The sequence below is a fragment of the Onychomys torridus genome, chromosome 5 (assembly GCF_903995425.1).
Source record: "Onychomys torridus chromosome 5, mOncTor1.1, whole genome shotgun sequence".
Classification (NCBI taxonomy): Eukaryota; Metazoa; Chordata; class Mammalia; order Rodentia; family Cricetidae; genus Onychomys; species Onychomys torridus.
This window is the reverse complement of record NC_050447.1, coordinates 52,137,808-52,164,190: the sequence shown is the minus strand read 5'-3', so window position 1 is coordinate 52,164,190 and position 26,383 is coordinate 52,137,808. Positions and strand designations below refer to the sequence as shown.

Sequence of the window (26,383 nt, the reverse complement as noted above, 5' to 3'; positions counted from 1 at the left end):
TCCAGTACCCTCTGGTTAAAATTGACAAGTTCTGAGTGTGAATATTAAAGTATCGTGGAGGAAAATGTAGGGAAAGTTTTATTTAAAATACATTGGAGCTCTTTTTGGAAAAAAAAGATCAGAGACAAGCATGCAGGGTAATTTAATTTAGAATCCTTTCTCATACTTAGAAGACTGTGTCCCCTCAGAGCATTGACACAATCACCACTGAACACTTCCCAGAAGTTTCTGGAGTCAAATGACCACAGTGTATTTTCATGAGTAAAAATTTGAACAGTTAGAGTGAGAAACTTTAGAGCCACACATCAAAGTCTATTGCAGTGAGAGACTTTGAAGTACAGAGCAACCAAGGCCATTTTGGCACCTTCATAGAATGTGGAGGGACAGCAGGATCCATCCTGGCTAATAGGCCAATGACCAGTGGCATTGCAAGTAGAAACTGTGATCGGTTCAATGAGAAATGACAGACTTTATGATAACTTATGCATGCTGTCCATTATAGCAACAGGCAGGTGGTCTTTATGTAGACTTATCTCATTGTAGAACTTATGCTGGGACTTGACCATGTCTTTTCTATATTTAAGAAGCACACATTTTTTTTTTTTTTTATCAGTTTCACGGCTTAAAACTCTGGACATTATAAGTATAACAGAAGTTTTTAGTGGAAACAGAGACCACTCCTAAAATCAATCCATGAGATCATCTGGTCTGCTGCTGGGGTTGAGGATTCTTTCCAAGCTCCAGTTCCAGACTTCATACAGAAAAGACTGAGAGATAATACCATAGATGGCTTTGGAATCTCTGACTTGGTTTTAACCTCAGTTCCATTTAAGACCTCATTCATCTGACATTTAGATCACTCTTCAGAGTAACCATGAGCCTTTTCTTCCTATTTCCTCAATTCTATCATATGCTCCATATTCTCCTATCCTCCAGTGTGCTGCAGTACAGTGTTCAAATATCTGTTTACATCACACCACACAGAGGAACTTTCCTCAGCCTGTATACTATGCAGAGTCTCTCTGGTCCAGGCACTGAGAATATCTGAGGGAGCCTCTGGTATTCCATAGAAACACTCATCCTTCTTGTCCATGTTTATTGTCCCTGCTTGTCTTACCCACAAACAATAAGCTCTGCAAGGGGCTGAACCCACCTAGCACCCTTGAATGATGTACAGAATGCAGATTTTAGTCAATCTGTGTGTAAAAGGTAAGAATTTAACATTGGTTAAACAGTATCCTAAGTTGTAGTCTGTTGGTACCTATGTAGGAGCTCTTAGCTGAGGACATGCTATGTGTAGATTTGATGTCTAAAAATAAATAAGGCACTAGAAATGTTGCCTAAGAACCACTACTCATAGACAAGATGTGGTGGTTCACACTGAAATCTCAGCACCTTTGAGGGAGAAGCAGGACAAATGCTACAGATAAAGCCAGCCTTGTCTTCATAGTGAGTTGCAGGCCAGCCTGGGCTACATAGTGAGTTCCAGATCAGCTACAACTACATAGTGAGACTGTCTCTAAAACCCAAACCTATTCTTTTTTAATATACAAGTTACTCATAATAAGACACTAAATATGCAACATATGAAAATTCAACACATATCATAGTTCATTAATAACAAAGGAAATATAGGTGGGGTTTTTAATATTTAATAAGAATTTTACTATAAATATTAATATGCTTAGATACAAAACTATAGAACTACATTTAGAAAATTCAAAATATGTCTCTATTAGATAACCAAAACTTAATGAGCCTGATTTGGATAATTATCATATTGTAAATCCATAGAAAGAAATCTTTCAGCAAGATAGATATACCAAAAGAATCCATGAACTGTATAGAAATGAATAAGAAATCATCTACATGGAAGTAAACAAGAAAGAAAAAACTGCAGGAGAGCTGAGAACATCATTTTTAATTGACTTTTTGCTCCCAATTATTTGCTGATCCTTAAGCTTACACCCTCCACCACATAACTAAAGTCTTCTCAAAGACACATTTGTTTCTTACCCTATGGAAACAGCTTAAAATGGCTTTAGTTAATGGCAAATAGTCAGGTTTGCTGGTTCTTTGTCAATACCTTAGGTAGCACTATAGTTTCTGTTTGCCTTCTTACTCTTCAGCCATTTGTCTGGGGACATGAGAGACACACAGAGCATGTGTGACCAGCATGTAGTAAGAAATCAAAGCAGCCATATGTGTAATCAGAAATAAAGCCACCCCTCTGTATCCAGCCTATGGCAGTATCTCCCAGCTGAACACACACACATGCAATAAAGAAACACAAAATGAGACTAAGATTTTATGTTTCTTTGTTATGTGTCATTATTGTGACCATAGCTACCCAAAACACTCACAGATTAAACTGAGCAATGGGGGAACTCTTCCCTTTTAGATATTTTTAAAAAATAAAAGCAAACAAACAAAACCCCCAAAAAACAAAACCCCAAATCATTTTATTGAGATTTATTCTTTTTTTCTTTTTCCACAAAAAATCAGCAAATTCACACCTGATTAGTGGAGAACATGTCCTCTCTAATGAGTTTTTCCTACATTCTCTACTGGGTTCCTTCCATTTTTCTTCACAGTCAATCTAACAAACAGCTCTATTGACTTAAAATGGAAAAAAAAAAAAAAAGTCCCTCTAATTTATGGAGAATCCAATGACTCTGTGACCTCATCTGTAAAATATGGAGTCAACTTAGATCATTAGTTTAGAATTCTGTTTTGGGGTCTGTTGTGAAACTGTCCTCTGGTCATGATGAGACTGTTTTCTCTAGAACTACCAGCAACTGTGAATATTCACCTGAAACCCACTTAAAACTGGGCCCACTGTTTTTTAGTTATGGAGAGTGGAGGACTCAAGAGGCACCCCAAGGATTTATAATCCTTGCTAGGGGAAAGGAGCTCATGAAGTGCCCCTTTCACTAGTATGAATGTAGTTAACAGTTGTTGGAGGGGGCATGTGTTTTTCTTCAGTGGTGTAACTGCCTGTAAGTAGTCAGACTTCTGTGAGTAATCTATTACCATGTTCCTGTAAGTAACCCAATTTGGCTCACTAATTAAAAAAAATATACTTGAACAGGTCATTTTTTTTTCCTGTCATCGGCATCTCTTCTGGGACAAGAAGACATTTCTTCATATCTCCTTAGCAAAAGTTCACATAACAGCACCCTTGGTTCTGAGGAGGCACTGAGAATCCTAGCATGTGGAGGGGACAATGCAGGAAAGCTAACTGACTGGACTCTTCACCCAGCAACCAGTAACATTTTTCTTTGATCTGCTTACAGTGTAGAGACTTCTTGTGAAAAATCAGTTTCACTGTTAAAAAAAAATTAGAAACTGAAAAGATATTTTAAGATCATCTCACACTAAAAGTACTACAATTGCCATTTTCATCCTGACCACATTTCAGAGACTATTATAGAAGCCCTTGAAATAACGTCTTGACTTGACACTCTAAGTCATAAATTGTGTCACTTTGCTCTCTTACTAATGATTAGAGTAAGTCCGGTTTGATGGAGGCTCAAGCCTCTGCCTGTGGCCTCAGTGTCCTTTTCAGCCCCATGGTCCTTCCTGTTCTTTAAAGCATACTCAGCTCTTTCCTGTGTCAGGTTCACATCTGCTCTTCTAGTCTTCAAAAGCCAACCTCTCATTTTTCTTCAATCTTAGTTTATAAAACAGCCTACCAAATAAGTGTTTCCCGACCCTCCAAACTACCAGAGACCTGTATGACCTTGTCAGTCTCTATGAAAGCACATTTTGTTTGCTTTTATTTGCAGTTCCAGAAGCATCCACTCAAAATTCATATTATTTGACACACTGATAAGTGTGATGTGTGTGTGGGGGTCTAAGTTGTCTCATTTATTTTTGTATTAATAGAATCCAAAGCAATACCTGGCATGCACCATATGCTCATTATACGGATGGATGAATAAATGAATAACCTCCTTAGACTTCATCAACATTTTCTTCACCATATTTCTAAATATTATGTAATATTTACAGACAGTATGCATGTGTGACTCCCTCAGCTATCTTCCTAATCTACACAAAACCTTCCTTTTATGCTTACACATTCTCTCAATTTGTTCTTATGTATCATTCTTTTTTCTGTTACAAACTTTTACTTGTCAGTGGTCATTATGTGAGCAGCTTCAGGAAATCATTAGGTTTTTCTTGAAACTTAAAGATAGATGATTTTCTGGGAGTGGCATGATCCTCCTGGCCACTGCAAAGATGGCTCCCTCTGGAAATGAAAATGGTGGCATCTTTGTTTAAGCAACAGACTTTGGTGATTTTGTCTGATATGAGTCAATGTTTAAAAATCTAAATTTATTAATGAAAACATTTAAAATTTTGATTTGGAAAGTCAAGATCTATACATTAGATTATAGTTTTCAGAGATGACCACTCCAACATTCCTGTTTTTTCTTTTCTATCTTCACATGAACCACACAACATTTCTTGACTATACCATATATACCAATTTTTCATCTATTAATGATTGCATAATGTACTTTTATATGCACACAACTGCATAAATGGAGTGAGTAAACATGAACATTTTGTCACCAAGATGTTTCACCACTCGTTAGAGAAAAGACATATGGCTTGTAGGCTCAGCATACGTCCTTATGAGTAGGGACAGTCACAGCATCCCCCTTTCATACAAAATAATGTATTTGAATTGCTTTTCAATAAACTCTTTAGAGAATTTCCAGGTCCTTACCTTAGGGAGCAAAAGCACAATTGATGAATGAAGGTGTTAAGAAAAATAACAAAAAAAATTCAAACCTGGTACTGAAATCTTCCCCACAGTGGGATGATTCATCTCCATAATGAGGCCATTGTGCAAAACCTGAAAATAGAAAACCAGAAAAATAGCTCATAGAAACTCTCTTCAATCTCAAGGTGTGTGGACAGTCAACATTACTTAGTCAACGCTGAAGAAGATATTACAAAACAGAGATTTTCTAACTTCCATTTGAAAATAAATATCTGTAGTAAGTGTTTCTTATTGTCACATACTCCAATTAAAGCCAAATATGGCTAAGAGACTCAAACTAGAAAAACGCATTTGTACAAAATCTCCCCATATTTAAAAATATTAATTTATTTTAAATATAGTTGATCATCTCCCTATTTTCATCTAAGTCTTCTACTCTAATGTCAAAGGTCACCTTGTTTTTTGCATTAAATACTGGCAGAACCTGACCAAACACAACTGCAGCAGGGAAGAGGTAGGGAAGCTAGGGTCTGGGCCAGAGGAGCCAATGGAGGTACACATACACTCCTGTCGATCTAGTCAGGAAAATTTAAGAGATCATTCCAATGTGAAAGGTGAATCAGAGTGTCCAAGGGGCAAGTCCCAGATGGAGGTGAAGGACACAAGAATGAAAGACAAGCATATAAGCAGGGCCAATGGAGAGAGCAAAGTGGGAGGCCTAGGTTAGGGAGTTGAGCAGCGAGGTTAACCCAGTGACATTTTCAACAGCTATGAGACTTTACAAGTTTTCAAGAATAAGACCATGATGAGGGAACACAGAAAGAGCCAAAAAACCTCATGCTAGAGGACTGAGAAGGTTTTTCTGTGCTGTGACTGAGATCAGCTTTTCAGTGTTCTCTTAAGAACAAAAGTAAATATAGCTTAGGATAAGACCTAAGGTCAGTTACTACTCATTATCTCGCCAGGCACATATACCTACATGTTTTGTTATTTGACTAGGGAACCTGGAAAAGGAGGCTAAAATGTTGTTGTTGTTCAAGAATCTAAAGTCTGTTAGATATACTCAAATTGCTTTCCCTATTGCCATGATGGCTTGGGGACAGACTCTGTAACATGAAAATTGAATTACTATACATGAAAAATTTTGATACCAAAACAAAATCCTACAAAGTTTTATTTTAAACAACTAGGGGATACCTGCGTAAACTATCTCAAGCAATCCAACATGGATTGTGAGATCTTCAGCAAGTTAAATATAAACTGTTTCTTCTTCGCTGCCCACAGAGGGTGGGCCTCTCTTTCCATCCTGTACATGACAGAAGCGTCCCAGTGGCACAGTCCACTTGAGGACGTCGAGTTCACAGCAGTACAATGGTAATTCTGGTTCTTCATCACTTCGAGGTTCAGATTGAGTGAACCACATGGTTACCAACAATGCATTTATAGGGTAAAGGTGCACAGAATAGAGGAGCCAATAAAAACATATTCTTCCTTGAAAAACCTCAGGAAAATAGGAAAATGAGATAAGGGATATCTATTTCTAATAAGCTTTTTTGTCATATGATGATAAAATCATCAACAAGAAAACTTCATGGGTATCCTGTTAAGATGGGCTGGGCTCAAGTATTCTGGTATCCACTCGGGTCATGTGAGGGATGGCCACTGTTTAGGTAAGCAGCTCTCTAGCAAGCAAGCATTCAACCCTGTTCCCCCACTCAGGGCTCAGCACACCATATGGAGGGCCTTGACAGTGACGCCTTCCTTTTCTTTTGGCATCATCAGGTTTGTACACAAGTGCTGGCCAGAGAAAACCCCTGCCAGTGTTAGAGCTGTGCTATAATTTAATTCTGGTGTGGCTCATTCTCAGCATCCACCCAGCACAGCCTCCTTCTCCGCGGGGGTGGGGGCTAAATGCCAGCCGGAGGTGCTAAATCTCAGTTCTGCTGAGGACAGGCACAAAAATACCAAGCTAAATTTCACTTGAAACAATTATCCGCACACTGAATCATTCTTCTCTTCTCGTATCTCTGTTGCCCTCCTGACTACCTCTTTGTAATAGCACTGCAGTGCTACTCACAAAAGACAAAAGTGAGTGTTCTTAGCTAAATATAACTGAACTGATAGCGTTGAAATTAATTAACACTGAATTTGAATCATGTAGCAAATGTTAAGTGTCAAACGTGAAAGGGTAGTTGGTAAAGGTCAAGGGACAGATGTCAAAGTTTTGTGAAGCAAAAGCTAGTGGCAGTTGATTGAAATTTCTTGCAGAAGCAGCGTTAGGGGTCACACTTCCTTCACCTCTAACTTCATTGCCGTCTGCATGTGATATCTCCTACTTGAGACTTTTACCTGATCAATACTTAGCTTTAAGCAAAAACACAAATTTGTTTGATGTTTGGCACAGGGAGCTAACTGCCATTTCTCATTGTCATTTGCTATGACGTTTGCACAATGAAGCAAATGGGCTGGACTGAGCTCCCATCTGTAGATAGGGCTGACTCTATTCCCTCACTTGTTAGACACTCCCCTTTGAGTGTATGGTGTGGAGCTGAGAAGATTCCATAGGCTTTTCTCATGGCTCAGGTCTCATCACCCCAGAGGTAGTACTGTCCCTGGAAAACTGCCCAGTGACCTGGAATCTTGGGTCATTCTCCAGCCCTGTTTGTGGACCTTTGCCCAGTATCATTTTCAAATATTTCAAAAGCCAGAAGACTGTATCCTGACATAAATCTCACCTACTGACTTCTGTGTGTTGTCTCATCAAAGCTTCACTAAAAACTGAGGCATGCCCCTGCCATCTCTTATCAAACATTTCTTTGCAAAGGGTTGGTAGGTGCCCCTTTCCTTTTCTCATCTAGCCATCTTCAGTGTCTAGAATTTTAATAGAAACATTTAAATAAAAATGTTCTTTTCTATGGCTACTAAAAATGGACTGGAGAACCTTCAGGGACTTTAATAGAGATTTTCAAAACTTATGTGTATATTGTGGCACAGGTGCACATGAGCGCTGGTGCCCCTGAAGGCCAGAGGAAATAGAATCAGATTTCTTGGGGCTGGAGTAACAAGCAGGAATAAGCAGCTTGATGGGGGTGTTGGGAAGCAGCTTGAGTCCTGTGAAAGAGCAGTGCACCTTCAATCTGTCCTCTTACCAGTCCCAGTTCAGGGACTTTAAACTATAGCTTTTCCTCATGTGGATTTCATGACGTTAACTTCAATCTGACCATTCAGGTCCATCTTACTGCATATGAAATTATTTTAAAATAAAGACAAAACCTTCCCTGGAACTCTTATGTGAGGTTTGTCCATCGGCAGTGTGTTTGGATTCGACTGTTTTCTCCCATATTTTACTTATTTTATTCTTCCTAGATATTTCATTGTTTGGTAGCTCCTCTAAATTTCATTTCTTCTTGATGTTTCAAAAGCCTATTCTTGCCAAGAATAGAATTTTAGATAGTGCACTAACCTCTTTAGCAAAGTATCAGGCCTATTTAAAATAAGGACTCTCTTTCTTCCTCAAGGGTTTCATAGAGTGACAGCCTAATGATAGTCAAATGATAATGTATTAATGATGGGGTGATAAATGTATACCTTAGAGTGATGTGAGAAATACAAGTTTAAAGAAAAGTAAGTCTTTTTATAAAGTCCTATGGAAGAAGAAGAAAAAGTCTGTCATGCAGCACTAGCAAAACAAACAAAAAGCATAACAATTAAAAACTGATACCCTTGTTATTATGGCCACAGGCCTGTAATCCAAGTTGCTTGGGTTACCGAGGCAGGAGAATTCCAAATTCAAATCCTGTCTGTGCTATAGCCTGAGTTCAAGGTCAGCCTGGACAACTTAGCAAGACCCCGACTAGAAAATGAAATGGGAGGGATGGGGTTTGGGATACAGTTAAGTGATAATGTGCTACATGCAAGACTCTAGGTTAAATCTCCATACCACCACCACCACCACCACCCACACACACACACATACACACACACTGATACCTTCTATCTTGTGCAAAACTTTTATGGAAAGCAAGAAAATCAGCTCAAGGCTATATTTTCTTTACATGTATCAAAACTGAGGTAGTACCAGCAATGATATTAGTGAGGATACCCAGAAGAAGATGAATCTATCCAATTTACTGTGGATCCTTATTTGACAAATTCACTTAATTCAACCAATTCCACACAACTCTTATATGTTAGGCACAAAGAAGGGTCAGGCAGTAATGATGAACAAATTTGTACCAAAATTGTCTATAATTATAATAGAAGGGATAGAGAACAAGAGACTTAAGCCAATCTAGAATATAACAGATGCTCTATAAGGAAGGAGCAATATCCAATGAGAAGCAAATATTTAATTCTTTTTTAGAACAAAGTGACTCAGGTCAAAGAGGTTAGTGAAGGCCATTCATTCAATAAAGATAACACTGAAATTAAGTATTAAAGATAATAACAACTAATAATAAGTGCAATATTATCATATGTAGCAAAACTCATTAAAGCTCACTAATTACATTAAGAAGCAAACAGATATTTCATTAAATCTTCTGATAAGACCAGACCAGAAGTAGTGTCTTCTGTCCAGTGATAAGATAAGGGAGGCTTAAAAAGTTGAGTACTGGCCCAAGATTTCACAAGTGATGTGTGGCTGACCTTGGACTATAGTTAAGTATGTCTAACCTTAGTCACATAGGAGGCTCCTGGTAGTTGGACAGTTAGTCAAAGAAAAAAATGGAGAAGCATAATTTGATTTATCATTAAAATAACTATCCAGTGTGGTCAATTCTATAAAATGAGTCAGTTCAGAGAAGCAATGAAGCTAAAGAGATTTCATGACACCAGGAGGCACACATAATTAATAAATTAAATGGCTCCCTCAGAGGAAGCCAAGAATACTCTGGCACAACATCTTGAAAGCTGTGCATAGGGAAGAAATTGCACCCAGACTAGCTCAGAATGTGAGGGGCACAGATCCAGCCAGTGATCTGCAGTGGAGCACTGCAGAACTCTGAGGCTCAGAATCCTCACTAGTATAAAAGGATAGTAATTTCTCTATGGCATCTGTAGGGATCACATGAGGTAATAGTCATGGCCCTGTTGCCACATAAGTTCATAGAAAATGGCAACTATTTCTACCACAGTCAGTACACAGGGTTCAACCTCTGGCTCCAATAAGAATACACTGTGTGGATTTGGGCACATATATTTGTCTGTGCAACACACATATTAAATGCATCATCAGGAATAGGCATTAATTGCAAATGAGTACAAGTACTAATTTAGTTTTTGCTTTGTTTTTGAGACAGAGTATCACTATGTAGCTCTGGCTGTTATGGAACTCACTGTGTAGACCAGGCTGGCCTCAAACTAACAGAGATCCACCTGTCTGCCTCCAAAGTACTTGTTTAAAGACATGTGCCACTATACCAGAATAAAAATACTAATGGGCCAGACATAAAGTGTAAGGAAAATATAAAGTGCTAAGGCCATAGAAAAGCACCTTCCAGAAGCTTACAATCCTATATGGGGAATTCCAGTTAAATGTACCAACTGGTCTGCTCCTATTATGTAAAAATATCTGTTTGTTCATCTGTTATATATTTGATAGATATTCAATAAGTATTTTTTAAATTAAATTGGATTAACTGGATAAATATCAGGAGTTTTTTGTTTGTTTTGTTTAGTTTTGTTTTATTATTTGGTAGGGCTATTATTTAACTATTTTCCCAAACTCTAATTTCTCTAGACACAAAGATCTTCTACAATATGTGGACTTTTAGGGTCCCCATATTTCCAGGGTTCTAGCAACGACTTCTTGCTGACCTCAAGGGCTATAGTGCAAACACGGGAGGACATTCCAGGGACTACACTGAGAAGCCATTGAAGGAACATGGTCATAACTGACTAGAAAATGTAAGAGTAACCTACAAATCAACAACAAGGGACACCCCATTTGTAATGTAAAATATGTCCACCAAACCCAAAGAACACAATCAGCAATCTCTTTTATTAGGTAGAATCAGAAAACCAATTGCAAAATATGCAATAGTATCTCAGTAAACAAAAGCAGTAAATTAATCACATTTATTATTCAACTCAAACACTTCTTATATGTAATGTTTATGACCAGAAGTTCTTCAAATTTAAGTATATTTCTGAAGCTGGAATAGTTGCATATACATAATAAGATATCTTAGAGAGGGTACCCACTCAAGTGGATCATGGAACTCATGCTTCATATATACTTAATATTATAGTTTGAAGCTAATTTTATGGCATGTTTTCCTAGTGGGCCTATATTATGATCCAACCCATAATATCAGATGGAATTTTCCATTTGTGGTATCAAAGCACTCAGAAAATTTCATTTTTAAAGCATTTTGAATTTCAACATACACTATCAACTTTAGCAATTTAATAATTCTTAGTGTAACAGGAGAATAATTTTGAAATAGCATTTGAGAAGTTCTATAAGCAAAGGCAAAACTTACCATAGATACAGTCAACAAATTAGTTCAACTGTTTATAAAAACTTCCCACAGAAAATACAGAAATAGCGTGAATTCATGAAACAAATAGCAAGGTAAGCCCTCATCTTTACCTAGATCACAGAGATCAGATTTAAAAGCTGGTGTTTGGAGCTTTCTTACTTTGACTCAACTTCTCTTTCTTTATTTCTTTTTTGTTCTTTCTTTTCTTTTTTCAGTTTCCCTACTTTTAAATCTTTATTAGTTCACCAAGTTTCACAAAGCAGGCTTTGATCACAATCAACCTCCCCTATTTCTATAACTAAATTTTATCTTCAAGTTAATGCACATAAGCCTCTAACCTTCCAATTCCAAAAACTCACAGTTCTTAGGCTGGAGAGTTGCTTCATCAGTTATGAGTTCAAGCTTCTACAGTGGACACTGGTTCAATTCCCAGAATCTATATAGCAGCTCACAACTTTCTGCAGTTCTAGTTCCAGAGACTGATGCCTCTGGCCTTCACAAACACCAGATGCAAATATGGTGCACATTCATACATGTAGGTTGAACATACATATATAAATTTTAAAGATCATACTTTAAGTCATGCAAAGAGGCATTATAGTATGTACACATAGTTCAAGAGCGACTGATAATAAGTACACATGCACTCAACACCAGTATAGAAATGTAATATTTTCAACAGGCTTAATGTCCCAAGTATGCTCAAATCATGATCAAATCCCAAATAGTCACTGAACTGAATTTTGTTACTCATTTTTCTTATTTTTATACTTATACCACATATGTGCATACTGACAATTAATTATTTAATTAACTTACAGCATTTATCTCAGTAAAATCATGCATATGTATTCTCTGACTTGCTTTATCTCTGGACATTATTTCCATGATGCAACTACTTCAAAGCATAAGGCTATAGGCTAATCATGGTCATCAACGTAAAGTATGGTATTACACGCTAGAGGATATAAATATACCATGATTTTGTAGTTTTTTATTGGTTGATATTATATGTAATGAGTTTCATTCTTACACATAGTTATTATACTCAATGGATTTTTATCAGAGTTATTTTGTTACAATTGATTTTCTTCCTCCCAATTCTGCTGATCTTTTTTCTTTTCCCAACTAGGCCCTCTTCTCTTTTCATGCCAGTTTTATCATTTTTTTCTTTTTTGATATGCCAGTAAGTTTCTTTAGGGTTGCTTATAGACAGATCTGCCCAAGATTTGGCCTGTCAGCATCCAGTAATAAAGGGGTAGTGAAGCTCATGGGCCCCCAGCCAACTAAGGATGTATATGAAATTAATTGTTGAAAAGAGATGTATTTTTTTCAGTGGTGTACTCACTGGCAAGATTTCCATGCTCCTGTAAGTACACCATAATTTAGTAAGCTACTCTTTTTTCATGTGTTCTGCAATTATTTTACTGTGACTAAAAATGCAACTATTATCCAACTATTTTATGAAACTATTTCTCTAGGACATACACCTAAAGCTTGAATTGTTAACAGATAAGATTTATGTAATTCAACTTATTAGGTAATAACCATTTTCTAAGTAGTTTGTAAATGGATTGTTTTCACTTGTTTTACATTCCTTGGCAAAACCAGGTATGTGAGTGTTTAGATTTAACCAGTTTAACTTGCATTTCCTTGATTTCCTAAGACAATGAACTTACTTTCTCAGTTTAATAATCATTTAAGTCTCCTTTAAAACTAAATACTAATCAAATTCATTTGTGCCCTTTCTCAGTACTTTAGTTGGTTTTTTAGTATTAAATTTTCAAAGTTCACATATTCTGGATATGAGTCCTTTATTGTAACATGAAAATATGGCTTTATTACTCATTCATTTTATGATGAATGTGGGTAAACAAAATTCTTTATTCCAACAGTTTTGATTTACTGACCTTTGTTGTATGTTCTACAGTTTTTGTTATACATTTTAAAATTCTTCTCTGTACTTAAATGACAAAGATACCCTCCTAATTTTCCTTAGAAATTGATCAACTCAGTAACAGCTGACAGAAAAGTTAGTGATGAAAGGAAGTAGCTTCCACTTGATAAACAGTATATTCACTTGAGGATCACAGTGGTTTGTCCTATGATTCCAGCATGAAAAGCTCAGAGAAAGTCCTGCCTTTTATGAATAATAATAAGACCCTCAACAAACAAGCAAACACAAACCAAATTACAGAAAAGGAAAAAGACTTAAAAAATTAACAAATGAAAGAAAGATAGAAAAGATCATAAACAAAAGCACTAAAGTTAATTATCATTACACAGAGATTAAATATTGAGATTTAACCATAGCAAAACACAGTCTGTAGGCTGGATTCTAAAAAGTTCTGATGGAATAAATCAAAGAAGACTTCAACACATAGAGAAAAATATCATGCTAATGGCAAGGATACTCAACATAGCACAGATATCAGGTATCACAAAATGCAGGGTTTTGGTGTATTTTTGTGAAGACTCACATTTTTGTAGTTAAAATTTGTTCTTGTTTAAAATTTTACATGAAAAATTCTAGACTCAAACCAGGTTTAACAGTTTTGAAAGTAACAATAAAATGAGACTGAACCTATCTGATATTAAGATAGTCTATGTATTATAAATACATGTTCTACACTGGGGAGCTAAGAGAAAATGGTATTAGCAAAAGATCAAACATGGAAATGAATGGGACAGAGTAGGCATGTCTAAATAACTTTTGCCAAAGGAACAAACAAACCATAGAAAAGAGAGCTTTTTCAATAGTGGGACTGAACTATTAGCAAAACAAACAACAAGCAAAACAAAAACAAGAAGTAAATAAAATGGAAACAAAATATCTCAACCTAAAACCTTTTCTCCCTTAAAAATGCATTCATATTACATTCATTCACCCCAACTCTTTCTAGATCGACTCCAACCTCCTACCCCTACATATTTGTGTCCCAATATCATTACTTTATAACTCATAAACTCCTATTAGTTCTGTCCATATACTCCAGGGTGTGAGGCCATCCACCAGATTATGATCAACCTACCAGGAGTCACACCCTTAAAGAAAATTGGCCATGTCTTCTCCAAAAGACATCAATTTCCCATAGCACCTCAGTTTAGAAGTAGGGCTCATAAATCCCTTTCCATAGTGGAAAATCGGCTGGCTTGACATTGTGCAAGTCTTGTGTAGATCTTGTGTGACATTATTTCTGGAAGACATAAACAAATGTCTACTGACCCCAGAAGGGAACCAACAACAAACAAATATACAGATACCATCAAAATCCAACTTGATGAACCAATGAGTTTCATTGGGATTATTTATAAGAATGTAGATAAGAGGTTATGTATTGGAACAGAAATTACTCAAAAACAGCTGCATCACCAAAGCCCACCCCAGTATGGACAACAGTTCACAAAAACTGGAAAGCAGGAACACACCACACAACCAGTAGACAGCACAATGCTTTAGAAAATGGCCTTCACACATAGCTCAAATTGTTTCTGTTCCTTTCATGCAGTCCAGTTGGTCTCTGCTTCTTCCAGGAAGTCAACTGCTCTGAGATCACTTCCCAGCAGCTGTTACTGTTTCTATGTGTTTGGGAAAGAAGGAGTCTAGTGAATCTTGTCAGTTTCAGGGACTTCCTGAAGCCATTGAGTTGTTTACTTCCTCAGTTTAAGGAGCTTCCATGCAGAATGGAATGTTACACCTATCCTCAAAACATTCTTTTGTTTCATCTCCCTATAAATATTGTTTTAGCAAGCATCTGACTAAGAACATTCTGTTGTTTTCTCTCCCTTTAACACTCAGAGAATATTTTGTTGATTAACCTCCCTTGTAATATCCCATGTCTTAACAAGCTTTCTTCCAAGATGTAAGGTCTTAATCTTGGAGGAAACTGTTATACAACAGGAAGCAACCATGGATGCTGTGAATTCATGAATGCAACAGCCCTGTTATTTCCAGAACATAATGTTTCTTTCAAGAACTCCTGGATCTCTGGCTGTTATAATCTTGCCATCCTCTGTTAGGGAATATTTCTTTACACTGTGTGCAAATGTATTGTGATGGGTGTAATAAAAATCTGAATGGCCAATAGCTAGGCAGGAGATATAGGCAGAACTTCTGGGCACAGAGAGAGGAAGTGGGAGGAGATAATGAAGGCTCACAGGGAGCCACCAAGGAGACATGGAGGGAGTCAGACATACAGAATAAAAGAAAGGTAAAAAGCCATGAGACAAAATATAGATTAATATAAATGAGTTAATTTAAGTTATAAGATCTAGTGGAACAAGTCTAAGCTAAGGCCAAGCTTTCATAATTAATAAGAAGTCTCTGTGTCATTATTTGGGAACTGGGTGTACAGAGAAAAACTCAGTACAACCCTGTGTTCTTTGATGGTCCCTGAGTCTTAGGGAGAAATGTGATAGAGTCATGCCATTTATGGATAAGCACTCTATCTGACACTTAACATTCTGATTTTTCACCAGGTGTGTGTTTCTATGTTATTTTTCTGATAAGGTCTGAGAGCTGTACTAATCTTTAAATATAGAGAGATAAATTTAGAGGGCAGTTTAATACTATGTCAGTTTTGCAGACTAACAGTTGTACATTCCCCCTCTGGGACCTCTGAGCTCCTCAACTATGGGTTCATAGCCAGATGTACAGTACAGGCACATGTTTTCTTCTGTGGAGTGGGCCATAAATCCAATCAGAAGGCAGATGGTTACCCCCATAACATTCTTGCCTCTATTGCACCCATGGGACATTTCACCACGCAAGTCGTTATTAGAGTTACAGGGTTCAAAGTTGGGTAATACTGTTGCTGACTTGCCCAAAGACCCCATCCCCAAACAGCCTTCATAGCATCTTTAAGTACTACAAAAGCTTTACATCAGGGAGAAAGCTCCTCGGCTGTACCAGCTTGATTTCTCCATGTCATGTGACCAATGTGTGTGGTACCTTGAGCTATAGGAACTTATCTTCAATACTGGTGGGAAGCCTAGAGTAACAGTGATTTTGAACATCTCCAGGAAACTTATGCCAACAATTCAAAGGGAGATATCTCACACCTGGCATAAACTATTATTTGGTAACATATGGTTTCTGGCAAGCACATAATTCCCTGTGTAGGAACCTACATCCTCTCTCTCAATGGATCATGGACTTAAAATTAATAATAAAAATAATATAAATTTTTATTATTTTTATTTGCTATTATAATATAATTACATCATTTTCCTTTCCATTTCTTACCCCCAAATTCTTCCAAATACCCCTCCTTGCTCTTTCTAATTAATTGCCTCATTTTTTATTAATTGTTGTTACATATGTGTCTGTCTGTGTGTGTGTGTGTGTGTGTGTGTGTGTGTGTGTGTTTGTATCAACAGAGACCATTAAAGAAAACTACAATCAAAATACAGAGTTGTGGAGTCCAGTTTCAAAAGATTCATGTATAATATAACTCCTACACCTAAGAAGGTTGAGCAGAGGCCTTAATGTGAAATTGTCTCCTAGAATATCAGAAGCTACACCATAAAATCTCACCAGCATGATTGCCTGAACAAGATTAGCAACAGTGAACATGCTAACATGGAAGAGAGAAAGTTCAAAAGGCCTAAACCTTATAAAATTTTAGGGAAAGAAACAGATAAAGTCTTTGAGATTACTATGCTAGAGAACACGTACAGGGATGAAAAGAAAAGTTCTAATGTCAGGAAATATTTAAAAATAACATTTCTGAAAAAAGACTAATAAGTAACACAGTGTATATGTGTGTGTGTGTATGTGTGTAAATACATGTAAAGAACTCATTACAGTAAAAAAAATAATAATAATAATCACAGTCTAACTAGAGGATATTCCTAAATGATAAATAGGCATTTTACCAGAAGTTACAAGAGATGTGAAAGGAAGTACATGAGGAAATATAACCAATGTCACTAACTATTAGGAAGCAAGGATTAAACCAAAAATATGATATCTCTACAATGACAAACCCCAAAAGAGGGCTAAAATTGTAAATAATGACATTCATATCTGGAAAGGAGAAATTGAATTACTCAGACATCTCTGGTGAAAATGTAAGTTGGTGTGGCTGATCTCAAAAACAAGTTGTTTCTCAAGTTAGATAGGTAAATAAATAGATAGATAGATAGATAGATAGATAGATAGATAGATAGGTGATAGACCTATAGCTGCACAGAACCAGCAATTATATTCTTGAACATTTATAAAATTTATATCCATATAAAAACCTACACATGAATACTCATAGGAGTTTCATTTGTGATAGTCTAAAATTAGAAATAGACATTTTCAAGTCCAATGCCTTAACCACTCGGCCAAATGAAGTCTCTTTCTCTCTCTCTCTCTCTTTTTTTGTTTTTCTTTTTGGAGCTGAGGCTCGAACCCAGGGCCTTGTGCTTGCTAAGCAAGCGCTCTACCACTGAGCTAAATCCTGGTGGCGCACACCTGTAATCCCAGCACTTGGGAGGCAGAGGCAGGTGGATCTCTGTGAGTTTGAGGCCAGCCTGGTCTATAGAGCAAGTTCCAGGACAGCCTCCAAAACTACAGAGAAATCCTGTCTCAAAAAAAAAAAAAAGAAAGAAAGAAAGAAAGAAAGAAAGAAAGAAAGAAAGAAAGAAAGAAAGAAAGAAAGAGACATTTTCAGGGAATCATTAAGCAAAATGTGGTACATCTATAATATTCCTTAGCAATAAATATTAATGAACAACAAATTGACACAAAAACCTGCATGACTCTTGAAGGAGTCATATTAAGTAAAAAAGAGTCATTTTGAGATGGTTTTATAGCAAGGGTCCATTTTTTTGTTATTGTTGTTCAAGATCTGCCTGCCTCTGCCTCCTGAATGCTGGGATCAAAGGCATGCACCATCACTGCCCAGCTCTAGAATGGAGAGAAAAAAGTTTCAACAGCTATAAAGGAGAAACAAGGCAACCTTGGGCATGGTGAAATGGTCTTTGTCTTGATTAACATTCTGGCTGTGGTGTGATAATATTGGTTTCACACGACACTATCATTAAAGAGAGAACTGGCACTGATGGTATGTGGAACCTTCTTATTATGTCTTAATAACTGCACATGGATCTACATTTACCTCAAAATAAAAAATGTAATTGATATTAAGGTTTCAGTCCTTTACTGCATTTTTAAATCTAGAATTAGATTTTGATTGTGATATGAGAGGCAGTTCAGTTTTCCTTTCATCTGAGTGTTTTTTAACAGCTTTCCTTTCTGAGAGGCACAGAGCTCCACCCCTGCCATCAGTCACTTCTATCCTAGGCTTGTTTCTGGCTTGCTGGTCTATGACTCCCCTGCCAACCCCACACTGACTAAATCACTATGGCTTTACAGTGAGTCCCAGGACTACATTTGACAGGATCTATGACTCACCCCTGACATATCCTTTGTCCTTAGGGTTTCTTGGCCCTTAACTCTTCTCTATAAATCTTGAAGTTAGCCTACTCAAGTCCAGGAAATACCTATCGGGCAGAAAGAGCATTCTTACCATATTATCTTACACCCATTAAATAGTTACTTTAGCAATATCCATTTATTCAATTTTTAGATAAAATTAATTTTTAAATGCTGTTTTTAAAAGTATGGTGAACATTCCTAACAATAATGTTAATAGATTCTTTTGAGTTTTCTATAAAACCAGTAAATCCTTAAGAAATAAGTTTTGTATTTTTTTCTAATTAGCATATTCTTATTTGGTTCCTAATGCTTATTGCCAGATATGGCAACTAACATATCAATGAGTGAAGCATTAGTAGAAAACATTTCTTCCCTACTTTTAAAGATGTATATCACATTCACAAAGAGTATATTTGTGCCAAATTAGTGAAAGACAACTTTGTCAAGTCCAGAATCTTTTTCTACTTTCAAAAGAAGCTACACTGCATATGTTCATTTTAGTGAGTACTTTTTATAAATCTAATGAGAGAATCAGAGAACTCTCTATTAACATTATAGCGGAAAGAATCCTCTAATGTTTATCAAAATATGTTTTAAGGACCACGTAATTTTTGAGTTCTTTTTGATCATGTTTTCTTTTTCTTTTTTCCCTATTCTCAGAAATGATATCAAAATGTAGTTTTGTTTTCTTAATCAAGAGAAACTTTATTCACAAAGTGTGTGTGGAGGGCCCTTTCTTTTCCTGAATTCTGAAAGCACTGGTTAAAGACTTCAATAGTTAATGGGAACTGCTCTCAAACGATCTGGTGCTTAATGGTGAGAAGATTTTTAACTATTAATTACCCTTTTTTTTTCTATAGGCAGCAAACAGATGAGTCCTGTTAATCCAATCTTCTAGCATGGATTTGTGTGTTTTAATTAGGCGATTGAGAGCACTGACATTTGGAGTTATTGTTGGAAGGTCAATATTAGTTTCTGTGATTTTTATTTTTTTGCCTTTCGTGATGCCTGGTGGCTTCCTAACTGCCACTTGCTTTTACTATCTGGATTTGTTTTAGTGTCTCCTGTGGCTGTGTAAATGGGTCTATCTGTCTCCATACTGCCTAGGTTTCCTCCAGGAATCACCTGTGGTAGGGACTTGGTGTTTATAAATTCCTCCAGCTTGTGCAGTGCTTGAGATGCCACCATACCTGATTTCAAGTAATATTACAGAGCCAATGTAATGAAAATAGCATGATGCTAGCACAAAAATAGACTCAAAGATCAATGGAACAGACCAGAAGACCTAAATAACAACCACACAACTGTATCTATCTGATTTGGGCAATGATGCCAAAAGCACACATTAGAGAAAAGCATCTTTGCCAAGTAGTGCTGGGAAAACTAGATATCTGCTTTTGAACAAACAAAATTAGATCTAGCTCTCAATTTGTACAAAAATCAACTCAAAATGGATGAAAAATTTAATGTTAGAATTAGGAAACTGCAAAAGGAAAACCTTCAGGATATAGGCAAAGATTTTCTCAGGATACCAACAGTTTTAGGAAATAACATCCTGAACTGACAAACAGGATTATATGCAATTAAAAAGTGTTTGCACAGCAAAGACAAGAATAAATTGAGTGACAAGGCAGCCTACAGAATGAGAGAAATCTTTGCTAATTATATGCTGTGGAATAATGCTTTTGTACACTGGTTTAATAAAATGCTCATTGCCCAATAGCCAGGCAGAAAGTATAGGTGAGATAAGCAGACAAGGAGAATTCTGGGAAGAGGAAGGCAAAGAGAGGAGACCCCAGCCTGCTGTCCAGGAAGCATACAGGTAAAGCCATGGAAAATGTTGCTACATATAGATTAACAGAAATGGGCTAAGTTTAAGTGTGAGAGCTAGTAAGAGTAAACCTGAGCTAATGGCTGACCAGTTTTAATTAATATAAGCCTCTGTGTGTTTACTTGGGTCTGAGTGGCAGAACACAGAAAAATTTCAGCTACAATTATACATTTGATAGAGGACAATTATCAATACTATATAATGAACTAAAAAGATTCTGAATACCCAAAAACCAAACAACCCAATTAATATTAATAAATGGACTAATGGAATGAATAGATAGTTCTAAAGTGGTCTAGTATAAAGTGCCAAAAAACATACAATACAGTGCTAAACATCCAAATGCAAATCAAAGATATATTAAGATTTTATCCATCTCACCTATGTTAAAATGGTTATCATAAAACAAATAACAACAGATGTTGATGAGGGTTTGAGGAAATGGAATGCTTGACCATGGCTGCTGGGAATGTAAATTAGTCCTCCTGTACCAGAAACCAGTATTTCCACATCACCTAGTTTCACTTCTAGATATATACCAAAGGCCATAAGCAGATATGTCAAAGAGATACCTGTACCTCCATGTCTACTGCAACACAACACTATTCACAACAGCCAATTCATAGAATGAGCCAAGTGGTTGTTAGCACACAAACAGATCAATAAAATATGGCATATATATACAATTGAGTTTTGTTTAGCCACAGTAGCATTACAATTGTGTTATTTGATGGAAAACTGATACAATTGGAGATTAACATCTTCATTCAAATTCAGAAAGACAAACATATTTTCTCTCATTTGTCGATCCTAGAATTTTTATAGATAAATAAAACCATATATATATGACATTAAAGTAGAAGGAAACATGGAGGAAGTTATGAGACTAGAGACAAAAAAATCACAAAGAAGAAAGGCACATTATGAAGAGAATATTTGCCAACACACATCTCTACCAGGTCTGTGTATATAGTTTTGCTTCCAGAATGGTGTTTTTATGGGATTCTTGAGTGCAAATGAGTAGATCTCTGGCTCTTGTGCCTTCTCTTGGGTTCTTTTCCTTCTGTTGGTTTGTCTTGTCCAACTTTGATGTGATAGTTCCTGTTTTATATTATTATATATTGTTATGTTTTTTTAAAAAATGAATGAATGGAAGAAAACCCATCCACTAGGATAAAGGTTAACAAGTGAGCTGTCATTTACACCGTCTGAGAGAGGGATGAACAGTTTTCTCCAAGAGAGTGACACTGGGAATATGAACCATTCCAGGACAGGCCTCATTCTCAGGACTAGTTGACCAGCATATAATGGACTCCACAGTTGTGTGTGTGTGTGTGTGTGCGTGCTTTGGACTATACTTTAATGGAGTCTTTTTGGGGGAGGGTGTTATTTTGGTTTTGGTTTTGAGGTTTTTGTTGTTGTGTTGGTTTTCGGTTTTTGAAAAAGAACTTAAAAGTTGGGTGGGTGGGGAGGGAGGATGGGAAGAACATAATCAAAATATATTTAAATTTAAAAATTATTTTAAATAATAAAAATATAATAAAAGGGAGAATATTTCAAAATACAGACTTAAAGTAACTGACTTTATGAAACATAATACTTTATATGACAAATATATACCAATAAAATAATTAAAACAATAGTTTTAGTACTCACTGTTTTGCATGCTATTGTTTCCCTGTTAGTGGGAAGTTGTGGAAAAAATGCATTATTGGATTGTTTTCTAAATAACCTTGAGTAACTGAAGCAAGGCTTAACCACAGCTCATAGTAAACTCCGTTTTGTTTCTAAAAAGGGGTCTTTCAGTGGACTGGGCTGTTCTGATGGCCTGAGTTATTTCCCTGTGTCCTAAATGGCAGAAAGGAAACCAGCCAAGTATGTCAGCTGATCTGTGACCTCCACACATGCAGCACATGCCCTACTCCCCATGCATACAACAGTTTTAAAAAATGTAATTTAATTAAGTTTCAAAACACCAGTGTTATAGTATGTTTACCATCCCATGAAGTTGTCAAATACATTGTCTTAAAATTATTGCTCATTGCTCATCAAGTTCTAATTAATGAAAAATTTATTGTTAAAATGTAACTTGTATACTAATGTACTTTGGGCAGCTCTGGGAACTATTTTAAAGTCTTTGTATGTGAATTGACTGAAACTACACTTCCTTAATGTGGTTCATATTTCCTTATGTATTGTGTGTGTGTGTCCATGCAGTATTCTAAATATTAATCTCTAGGCATGTAACCTTAAATAAAAAATTTCAGGTATTTATTTGATAATATCTGTATCCTTCAAATGGACTATTATAGAATTTACATGAATTGGCATTTGTTAAGTTTTAACTCATTTTAATATTTCATTTTTTCCTACCATAAAAAAATTAACAAGTTTGACATTGATTTCTTACCTTTTCTATTTTGGAAGATATAGACTTTCACCTTTTATTAATCTTTTACTTGAGAAATTCTAATCTGACTTAGTGTGTCTTCCTGTTGCTGCGACAACACACCTCAGCAAAAGCACCTTTAGGGAAAATAAGATTACTGGGCTTAGAACCCCAGGTTATAGTCTGTCATTGAGACAACATCAAGGCAGCATACACTGGAAGCAGTAAGTCACACTGTACCCATAGTCAAGAGTGGAAAGTTACCAATGAGTTCATGCATTGCAGCACTCAGCCCCCTTTTTCCGTTCCTCTGTAATCCAGGATTCTTTCCTCGGGGAGTGGTGACATTCACAATGCTGCAGTCTTCCCACCTCAATTAGCATAATCAAGATAGCCCCCAAAAGCAGCAATGCCCATAGACCAGTTGAATCTAGATACCTTATTGGAACTCCTTCCAAGGCAATACTATATTGTGTCAAGTTGAAAATTAATACTAGCCATTACACATATTTATCAAGATAGAAACTGACCAGTGCATATCTTGTCACTCCCCACTAATTTATATGCCAGATGATTCCAGGAATTTTTGCTTCTAAGTATTCTTAGTGTCTTGGGAATTTTTTTCACAATATCCTTAGGCAAAAAGGAATATGTTTAATTTCATTTTTTAAGTAATTTTGTTTTGTTTATTAAGTAATAAAGTGAAAACAACTTAATATGCATTTATATCCTAATGTCTTCGTAATTGTTTGAAAAAAGTAATATACATAAATTAAAAGAAAAATGGTATTTTACTTTTCATAAATAACCATAATTGCTTTCTAATACCATAGTCACATTGGGTACAGTATAACCTCTTGAATCTTAGAACAAAAACAGACACCCTCATCATTATTTCTTGTTTTATACTGATTTAATTCTCTCTCTCTCTCTCTCTCTCTCTCTCTCTCTCTCTCTCTCTCTCTCTCTCTTACACACACACACACACACACACACACACACACAGAAAGAGAGAAGGGAGAGAGGGAGAGAGATAGAGGGAGAGAGAGGGGAGATTATATCCTTGAAAGTTAACAAGTGTGATTCCATGTGAAATGTAAACTTGCCTTGAATTGGTATTCTGTACTGTAGCCAATAGACAATCATGGTTTCTGAGAAGATGGAGGCACCTGTGGTAGCTTCATCCCTGTGGACCTTTGAGACCTCAGTTATACTTTGCTGTGTTCACTTATCTGTTTCTTTTTAATTAAAAAAAAAATCATACCTTATCACTTATCTTCAGAATTGGTGACCTTTAACTTCTACAAGTTTACATAGTTTTGGCTCAATTTCAATATTGTTTTATATTTTAGGCATTCTGGGCTTGTTTTTCTTTTTCATGATGAATATTCTCTAGAGTCTCCTTAGCAATTTGTTCATAATAAAATTGCTTATGTTCCTCAAAGTCCTTGCTTTTCCTGGGACAGAGCTGTGTTGGCTACACATTTCTGAGCTGACAGGTACTTTCTGTTGCTACATGGATGTTATTTCACAGTCTTCTGAGTTCTTGTGTTGTTTCCAGGGACTCAGGTTCCACTAGTTACCACTGCCTTTTGGCTTGTCTGCATTCATTTCTCTGTTGATTCAAAAGTCTCTAAGGTTTATGTTTACTACAGTTTAGTTACCATCAGCATATATATATACCTTAACTATCAATTTCTTTAATTTATTTAATTTTTACTTAATATATTTAGTCTTATTGACTTCCTAAATAAGCCTAAGTTTGTTTTTAAAAGCTCTGGGATTCCTAACCATATTCAATTGTCTCCATTATTTTCTCTAGATTCTCCAGCAACTTCACAATAGACATGTCAGACATGGATTGATTGTACTATTCTACATGCCTCTGCATCTCTGTCTCTGAATTCTAATGCATTCATGGAGGTCCATGCCCCAGCTATGGATCTTTTCTCCCTGTGTCTAATCTATTTATATTTGTATAGGCATGAAGTTGTGATTTTCCCTGGGGTAATCTACACTTTTTTTTCTCCCAGTATGTTGGGTACCATCAAAATAGAATCACAACATATTTTAATTTCTATTTGGGTATTTTTGAGTCCCAAATTGATTTAATTCCTATATACAGAACAGTTGGTTTAGAACAAGGCCATCTCATGGAATATTTTGTTTATATCTTTCCTACAAGAGAAAAAGACCAGACTACCTACTGTTTCCTATGTTAGTTTTCAATATAGGTTTTAAAATTTGCTTTCTTTCTGACTTTCACTTACAGATGGTGACTTGGATATGTGCAAACTTCAACTTGAATATTTTACTTGACCCCTCATCTAATATGGGCTTCCAGATTTTTGTTTTGTCTCTGTAACTGAGTATTGATCAAGTGGCTGACTGTTCTGCTGGGGTGGAGCCCAAGATCTCCTCTAGGCACATACTCTGACCACTGAGCTGCATCAACAGACAGCCCCGTCTCTGTGTCTTTCATCCCTTGAAGTTCAAGCTCTAGGGCAGTAGCTTGAGCCAATGCTGGTGTCAATACACACTGTTTTCTAAGTCTTCTTGGACCAACAGATTCTCTAACACAATCCCCAATACAGTCAGACCCAGAGGATTTCCAGATTCTTCTCTCTAAGCTACATTTCTGAGGCCTAATTTGATGCTTCAATCTTTTCCAAGATTAATTAACCCAGGAAATAAGAAGGATAACAACTATTGAATAAAATAGAAAATACAATAGAACCCAGTGAATATAAAGGTGATTTATGAACTTTAAAGTCAGGATATTAAAAGCCCAGACTTGTAACCTTAATTCAATTCTCCTTAGCAGTGGGACCTTCAATTAAATTATCCCAGAACCAGTTGCAACAAACTATGGTGAAAGTGGAGAAACTCTTCTTCCCCACAGCACAGGGAACTGCAGAGCCCCATAAAGGGAAACTTGCCAAGAGGTGGCCCTTGGGGTGACTGCCTGTGCTGTCTTCACTTTGAATGAACCATAGGACTCCATTCTTAAGCATTCTCCAGTTGCCCTGTGGGAAAATCAAGTTTTATTCATTCTAAGAACAGGTCAGGAGGTTGTAAATGTATCATCTTTCTCACTGGACTTAGTCCTCTTCCCACAGAGAGATTCCGGCCAAGAATTTGGGAATCTAGACTGAGAGGTAGAAATCATCTACTTTTTAAAACAAAGAACATTTTTCAGAAACCATTGAAGTCAGTTTTTTTCACCAATATCCATCCATTGATGAATAACCCACCACTCAAATGTGAATGGCTGCCAACTATGCCATCTCCCAAGGAGTCCAAGAACAACAACAACAAAAGAGCATGAGGAGACAGGTCTGTAAGGAGGACCAAAACACAGCAGGACAAAACAATTCTTTATGTATGCACTGTAAGTGAGCAGAGACAACTGACATGTCAAGGGTCAGCCCTCTTGCGAGGCTGTGTGAGAGAAGTGACAGAGTGAGTCTGAGATGATGGCATAAGGCATATGCTGGTCATGAAGGGACACTTG

The 26,383-nt window shown here is 36.5% G+C and overlaps 1 protein-coding gene across 1 annotated transcript in view; it reads right to left on the bottom strand.

The window, feature by feature from the left end:
• Nucleotides 1–26,383, bottom strand: part of Sugct (succinyl-CoA:glutarate-CoA transferase) — a 668,818-nt gene that overhangs the window by 107,552 nt on the left and 534,883 nt on the right. The window contains 1 exon segment of the mRNA XM_036188867.1: nt 4,804–4,867. Coding sequence (XP_036044760.1) covers nt 4,804–4,867 — 64 coding nt within the window.